General features: G+C 36.4%; 2 protein-coding genes across 3 annotated transcripts in view; both read right to left on the reverse strand.

Annotated features, from left to right (window-relative positions):
• The window catches only part of LOC107678874 (serine/threonine-protein kinase NLK2-like), a 16,141-nt gene extending 15,251 nt beyond the window's left edge, over positions 1-890 (reverse strand). For both annotated transcript variants that reach the window (XR_001632981.1, XM_016474297.1), the window contains exon 1: positions 639-890. The gene's annotated coding sequence lies outside the window, so the exon portion shown is untranslated. The remainder of the gene's footprint in view (positions 1-638) is intronic.
• Positions 891-2,837: 1,947 nt separating this feature from the next.
• LOC107678873 (vascular endothelial zinc finger 1-like) overlaps positions 2,838-8,244 on the reverse strand; it is a 12,627-nt gene continuing 7,220 nt past the window's right edge. Inside the window, exons 7-9 of the mRNA XM_016474296.1 lie at positions 6,940-7,111; positions 5,192-5,616; positions 2,838-3,229 (exon numbers count right to left, since the gene is read on the reverse strand). Coding sequence (XP_016329782.1) covers positions 5,291-5,616; positions 6,940-7,111 — 498 coding nt within the window. The 3' untranslated portion in view covers positions 2,838-3,229; positions 5,192-5,290. The remainder of the gene's footprint in view (positions 3,230-5,191; positions 5,617-6,939; positions 7,112-8,244) is intronic.

An 8,244-nucleotide genomic window follows, 5' to 3' on the forward strand; every position in this document is an offset into this window, starting at 1 on the left:
GAACCGTACCGAGCCGTACCATGCAGTGGAAAAGCACCAAAAGGTTGATGTAACAGTTACTTTTATCATGTTCTCGGTCGGTGGTCAGACAGCACATTTATCTGGAATATCAGTGAGAACAGCCAGCAAAAAAACATGTGCTTGCAACACGTCTGGAAAGTTTCACATCAGTCTTGTTCCTCATCTTTGTTCGCAAGCTGCTCTTTCCTCTCTCTCTATATATATATATCCAAGCTAACAAGCTACCCTACAATGACAACTCGTTACAAGGCTAATATTTAAGCTGCTATAAGCCCTTCCACATACCACAGAGGTCTGCCTACATATATCTCAATCTTCTACATTTTTTGTTTAGTTTTATAGAATTTCAAGCCAGTTAACTCAATAATAACGTAGCTTACGCGACCTCACCAGCTGTTACCTCCGGCTAGCTAGCGAATTAATCTGCTCCGTGACCTATATATGATGTTTATATGCACAAATGATCCATTTCAGAGCGAAAATAATAACAAAGTGAATAGAATCCAACCTAATGCACATAGCCAATGAAACGTGAGCTGTAACTCCTGACAAGGGCCGATAATGTAGGTTTGATGGCTACAGATGTTTGTAAAGTTAGCTTTAGCACAGCGGCTAACCTCTCGGAGCTGATGGCAGCGGCGGCGGAGCTCAGATCTTCATGACGGATGCTGGCGGATCGCAGCGCTCTCCCTGCATTCCTACTCGCTTTGAATCCTTTCTCCTGCAGCCGATTCCGAACCTGAGCTGTCTCGCTGTGTTCCTCTCTCTCTGGTCTGGAAATCAGCTGTTGGAAGTAGCGGTAGTGAGGGAGAAGGAGGAGTTGAAAGAGGGGGATGGAGTGAAAGAAAGAAAGAAAGAGGGATGAGTGTGTGGGGGAGGGGAGGACCACCGGTGTAAACAATGCGAGAGACACGGTTTAACCGCTCACTGTCTTGTGCTAATAATACACGCACGGTGCGTTACAGGAATAGGGTACAAATCAACTACAGAACCTGAAACTTTTACAAATTAAGGTTTTTTTTGTTGTTAAAAGGCGGTGGGGGTGCAATAAGGTCTCATTTCTCATTATAATTTTATAAATTAAAAATTATTTAAAAAATGTTTTTTTTTTTTACAGTAAATTGCATAACAGTTCTATGCAATTTCTTAATATTTATTCTTAAAACCCTAATATGTACATTTACATTCAGCGTCTTAGCAGACGCTTTTATCCAAAGCGACTTACAATGAGAATAGAAGCAATCAAACCAACAAAAGAGCAATATTATGTAAGTGCTGTGACAAGTACACATAGCAAGGGTTTTAAAAAAATAAAATAAAATGAAAACAAGTAGATAGAATAGAAATAGAATAGCGAGTGCTACACTCTAAAAAATGCTGGGTTAAATACAACCCAGTGCTGGGTAAAATAGGGACAAACCCAGCAATTGGGTTGTTTTGACCCAGCGGTTGGGTTACTACCCAGAAGGCTGGGTTAAACATTTAACCCAACCGCTGGGTCAAAACAGCCCAATTGCTGGGTTTGTCCCTATTTTACCCAGCACTGGGTTGTATTTAACCCAGCATTTTTTAGAGTGTAGTGATAGAGGGCCAGGTGAGACATGTCTTCAGCTGTTTCTTGAAGATGGCTAAAGAACTGCTCGGATCGAGTTGGGCAGGTCATTCCACTAGCAGGGAACAGTTAAGGTAAAAGTCCATGAAAGTGATTATATAAATATTACTATATTATATAATATATATTATATAAATATTATTTTATATATCATATTTATTAATATCTCCACCAATTAGGCAAAAGCTTAGGCTTTATTGTATTTCATTGTTTTGCACAACAATGCTACAATTGTAAAAATATTTGTCATGCCAATAAACCACCATAAAACTAAAAACTGAAGCTATGTATCAGAAATATGACCTATGATATTGCTAGTCTGAAAGGTCAAGACCTCTGAAGTGGGACAGGCATTTGATGTGTTTTAAACATGCTATGTTAATGTCATATCGTTTTGTATGTAACACATTTAATAGTTAAATACACTTAAGATAAAAAAAAAACATTTTTTAAATATTTATTTTAATAAAAAAAATGTAGGATTTGTGAAATATGTAATGTTACACCATTATGTACTATATTCACAGAAAAGTGTCATCCCATTCTCTTTCAAAAGAATCACTTTTCAATTTCTAACACTATAGCAACTGTGTGTATCAATTGCAGAAAAGCACCAGGTAATTTCACATACACATGATATCCCAATAAAGCAAGGTGCATGTTCATAATACAGAGATTATTTAGGATAAGAGCAAAGCGACACCAACACATATTGGCGTTAAACAAGCATCAACACAAACAGAACTGGAAACATAGGTTACAGATCTTATGCAACATAGTCAACATTATTACATCTGTTTAACGTCTCTAGTTTAAAAAAAAAAGATCAAGATGAGAAAAATATCAAAGGAGGCATTGAACAGTAGATGCTTTTTTAGTACTTATGTATACTACATACATTACAAATATAAATATTTTGTCCTTGTGACCATGTTTAAACTCTTTTACAATCCTTCGCAGGGAATGAGTGGAAATGGTACATTTCATCCCCTCAAATGTTCATGTTCTGTGGAGGCGTCATTTATGTCAAGATCATTTATGATGGACTGATCTCTTACAACAGAGTAAATTCATTTATAAAATGCATCTCTTCTGGACTTCAAGATCATGTAGATATGAGCCATTGTTTTACAAAGAAAGGTTGGGAGGCATAATGTGTCAATTCCTCTCAGTGTTCTACATTCCTCAACACTGGATTTTTAAAAAATAATGAACTGGGACAGCACTTAGTAACAGCCTACATTTAAAACCAGTGATCTCTCCAATGGGACTCTGTGAGGAAATGTACTGACACCCAAACCAGTCGTCCATCAGACCTTCCTAGACTCTTCTTCTAAACCCTTTCAGTCTGTATCCATCAGACCAGATCAAAGCGTACGAGGGAAAAGGAATCCAGTGAGACTTGCTGCTCTGCCTGCACAGAAAATATGTGAGTATGAAACGGTGATGTTTCTTGAGTTCATTCAAAAGTCACACTTATTTTGAGGAGAGTCATTCAGTTCTTGCTCAGTCCCGGCAAGATTTGAGGTGGATGAGAGGGGTGGGGTAACGGGTAGGTTTCCATGGCAATCTTTGAGTTGGCATTTCCATGGCAGCCTGGAGTGAGAAAACATTGTTTGGTTTGGTAATGTTATTTTGCATACACACCCATTAATAAACAAATTGCATCTAGAAGATGGACAATACTATTACAAAAAGATATTATTACTTAATAATAGGACTGGGTAATGTTGATAAAAAGACCAATAAATAAATAAATATCTGAACATTTATGTATTTGCTCTACAGTGGCTTAAAGGAACACTCCACTATTTTTGAAAATAGGCTCTTTTTCCAACTCCCCTAGAGTTAAACCGTTGAGTTTTGCCGTTTTCTAATCCATTCAGCCGATCTTCGGGTCTGGTGGTAGCACTTTTAGCTTAGCTTAGCATAGATAATTGAATCTGATTAGACCGTTAGCATCTCGCTCAAAAATGACCAAAGAGTTTCTATATTTTTCCTATTTAAAACTTGACTCTTCTGTAGTTGCATCGTGTACTAAGACCGACGGAAAATGAAAAGTTGCGATTTTGTAGGCCGATATGGCTAGGAACTATACTCTCATTCTGGCGTAATAATCAAGGAACTTTGCTGCCGTACCATGGGTGCAGCAGACTCAATGATATTACGCAGCGCCTGAAAATAGGCTTGTTGGAAGTTACCTAGCTGGGACTATTTTCAGGCACTGCGTAATATCATTGCGCCTGCTGCACCCATGGTACAGCAGCAAAGTTCCTTGATTATTACATCGGTCTTAGTACACGATGTAACTACAGAAGAGTCAAGTTTTAAATAGGAAAAATATAGAAACTCTTTGGTCATTTTTGAGCGAGATGCTAACGGTCTAATCAGATTCAATGATCTATGCTAAGCTAAGCTAAAAGTGCTACCGCCAGACCCGGAGATAGGCCGAATGGATTCGAAAATGGTAAAACTCAGCTGTTTAACTCTAGGGGAGTTGGAAAATGAGCCTATTTTCAAAAATAGTGGTGTGTTCCTTTAACACGTGTTTTACATATTTGTTTAAAAGGTGTTTTTTTTTAACCATGAACATTGTTATCAAGTAGATTTAGAATAGTGAACGTAAAAAGTGAAATACTGTTAAGAAATCAAGAGCATGTTTCTCAATGAAAGATACAAAAAATTATTTTTTAAAACAATTTTCATTTAAATGAAATGGTAAAATAAAACACAGATCGAGCAGTAATATTTACCTATACCACATATTTCAATATATTTTTTCTTAAAACATTTTAAGGTGCTCTACCATTTATTTATTTATTTTTTCCTGAAAGGAATGAATACTTTTATTCTGCAAGGATGCATTAAATTGATCAAAAGTGACAGTAAAGACAATAATAATCTTACAAAAGACTTCTATTCCAAATAAATGCAGTTCTTTTGAACTTTCAAATCACCAAAGAATCCTGAAATAAATAATGTATCACGGATTCCACAAAAATATTAAGCAGCACAACTATTTTCAACATTGATAATAACAACAAACATCATAAGAATAAATTACATTTTAAAGTATATTAAAATAAAAAAGTATTTTTAATTGTAGTAATATTTCACAATGTTACTGTTTTTACTGTATTTTTGTTCAAATAAATGCATCTTAGTTAACATAAGAGAATTCTTTCAAAAACATTCAAAAATCTTAAACTCCAAGCAACTGAAGAAATTCACAGAAATTAAATTAAGCCAGTTGATGGCCAAATTAAAATGGCATTAAAATTCAGTGACATTCAATTCTGTGGCAGCAAAATCATTGTAAATATGTTGTGAATAGGGCTGCACGATAAATCGCATGCGATATTTAAAGCGCATCTTATGAGTAAAGCCGGTTCTGTAATCAGCGGTAAATCTCCATCACCTGGGCTTTCACATTGAGCAGCATTAACTACACAGAGCCGTTGTTCACCGACGAGCTGCGCAAGCATTAAATATCGCATGCGATTTATCGTGCAGCCCTAGTTGTGAATATCCAATATATTGTCCTGCTTCTTTGCTCACCTGCCCAGGTTGGGCCCATCCTCTTAGATTTTTCTCCTCTCCCACCCATTAACCCCCGATTCTTCCATGCCGCCCTCCCTCCTCATGGTGTGCTGTTGGCTAGCTGTGGCTCTGAGGAGCAATGCTGGAACAGTCAGTCACCAGCAGCCCAACTGTGACTGGAGGGCTGGAAACAGGAGTGGCTATGCCCACTGTCGCCACTGAACTAGTGCTGCTGCTGATGGGGCAAGAAACACTGGGGTCCGTCTGGTTGGCGTGCGTGGCCATGTGACCCTGAAGCTGTGTGGGTGTCTTACAGTGTACCCCACACAACTGGCATAACAGCACCCCACCTGGGCCTGAGCCACGGCCGACCCCACTCTCCTTCCACTCTTGCCCATGATGCTTCTGGGCATGGACACGCAGGTATGTCAGTGTGGTGAAACCTATGAGGAAAAAGAATGATTTTTATGAAAATTGTAATTGTTTTCTCTTGTCACTTTCTTAGTGCTGTAAATTACTTGGAAACTTCTAACTTGGTAAATTTAAAACTTAGCACCAGGTCCCAAAATTTGCAGGTCAACTTTGTTTAAAATCCCATGATGGAGTATTGAGTTTGTGAGTCTTTTAAAATTATTTTTAAAAGTCATTTGGGACTACAGTGGTTGCACAGTATGTTTTTGATTCACTAAAAAAAAGAATCAGCTTATTAGAATAATCTGTTTGTAAATGGAATTAAGGTAATTCATAGCAATATTTCTTTCACCTTTATTCAGTGATGGTGCTCAGTCTAAAGAGCCATGGTTGAAGATATCATATGTGACCCTGGACCACAAAACCAGTCATAAGGGTCAATTTTTCGAAATTGAGATTTATACATTATCTGAAAGCTGAATAAATAAGCTTTCCATTGATGTATGGTTTGTTAGGACGATATTTGGCAGAGATACAGCTATTTGAAAATCTGGAATCTGATTGTGCAAAAAATCAAAATATTGAGAAAATCGCCTTTAAAGTTGTCCAAATGAAGATCTTAGCAATGCATATTACTAATCAAAAATTAAGGTTTAATATATTTACAGTAGGACATTTACAAAATATCTTCATGGAACATGATCTTTACTTAATATCCTAATGATTTTTGGCATAAAAGAAAAATCTATAATTTTGACCCATACAATGTATTTTTGGCTACTGCTACAAATATCCCCCAGCGACTTAAGACTGGTTTTGTGCTCCAGGGTCACATATATTAAATGATTAATTAACAGAACGTAAAAAGCCTGAAATAATGCAAAGAAAATGAATAGTCAACATGTCTTTTCTGAGATGTCACTGGCTGCATGCAAAAACATACAGCATAATCAGAATAATCCAATTCTCATTTTTCTTATTTAGTCATTTAAAGAGACTCACTAAAATGATCAGTTTGATCAAAAGAATTCCAACAAATTATTTACTAAATTTGTCAAAGCAGTCATTGAATTTATATTTAGTCATTTTAAATTGTAATAATATTTCACAATATTACCATTCTTACTGTTAAACTGATAAAATAAATGCAGCCTTAGTGAGCACAAGAGACTTCTTTCAAAAACATTACTTTTATTCAACCTCAAACGTTTAAATAGTAGTGTATAAACATACACATTTACGATTCATTCATATTCTCAAGTGTTTTAATAAAGACATTTAAAAAAAGGGTATTAGAATATTAAAGGAATAGCTACGCTTTTCAAACCCCAAAGGAAATGATCAATGATACTCACTGCGGTTGCAGAGGTGACAGACGTGATGCTGTGATTGGTTGTGCACCCTCATGTGATCTGTGATGTAAGCAGGAGAGAGAAGTTTGCCACAGATGTGGCAGGGAACTTTGTCCTCGTGTCTGATCATATGAGCTCGTAACCGGTCTTTAGTAGCGAATGCGGATTCGCATGTCTACACAAACAAACAACACTGTTCATCAAACACATTCTTCATTCTCTTTGGTATTCCAGCTCTATCCCGATCTGCCTTCATCTCTCACATCATGACTCATCCTCGTCTCACACACTGCCAGACACATATGGCTGCAGCCCACATACACGTACATCATCACACATATGATCAGAAAAGCACATGAAAGAATGCGTAATAAAGTTTTAGCAAAGAGCCAAAAACACAATGCAGGATGATTTAAAAGAATAATTAGCACTATATTCTAATTATTAAATGTAGTATTATGCTGTTTATTATCATAGAAAATAATATTCATATATGGCTGTGTAAAGACAAAGGCAAACAGGCTAACGTTCAAAGCTCTTGGTAAGATTTTTTTATAGTTTTTGAAAGAAGTTTCTTATGCTTAAAAAGGTGGCATTTATTGCTTAAAAATACAGTAAAATAGTAAGACTGTGAAATATTATTACTATTTAAAATAACGGTTTATTTTAATATATTTGAAAATTTAATTTATTCCTACAATGGCAAAGCTGAATTTTCAGCATCATTACTCCAGTCTTCAGTGTCACATGATCCTTCAGAAATCATTCTAATGTGCTGATTTGATGCTCAAAAAAGATTTATTATTATTCTGTGATGAATAGGAAGGTAATGTATCCATGCTGAATTAAAGTAAAAAAAAAAACAAAAAGTAATTAAAATGATTTCAATTAAAAATGCATTAAAACTAATTTCTTCTTAAAGGGGTCATATGATGCGATTACAATTTTTCCTTTCTCTTTGGAGTGTTACAAGCTCTTGGTGCATAAAGAAGATCTGTAAATTTGCAAAGACTAAAGTCTCAAATCCAAAGAGGTATTCTTTATAAAAGTTAAGAGTCAACCACGCCTACCTAAAACGGCTCGTTCTAATACGCCCCCACATATCTACCTCACTATGTGGGAAGATTTGCATAACAGCGCCCAAATGTTCACGCAAAGAAAGAAGGCGCAACTTTGATTCTCCGCCATGTTGTGGAGACGCTGTGTGTTTCGTTGTGAAAGCGAAACTACTTTGTTTGGCCTTCCAAAAGAGGACGATATCACTTCGTCATGCCTGGAGCTGATCCGTGCTGGTTGCTGAGGAAATAC

Source organism: Sinocyclocheilus anshuiensis, unplaced genomic scaffold (assembly GCF_001515605.1).
Source record: "Sinocyclocheilus anshuiensis isolate Anshui unplaced genomic scaffold, SAMN03320099.WGS_v1.1 scaffold1800, whole genome shotgun sequence".
Taxonomy (NCBI): Eukaryota; Metazoa; Chordata; class Actinopteri; order Cypriniformes; family Cyprinidae; genus Sinocyclocheilus; species Sinocyclocheilus anshuiensis.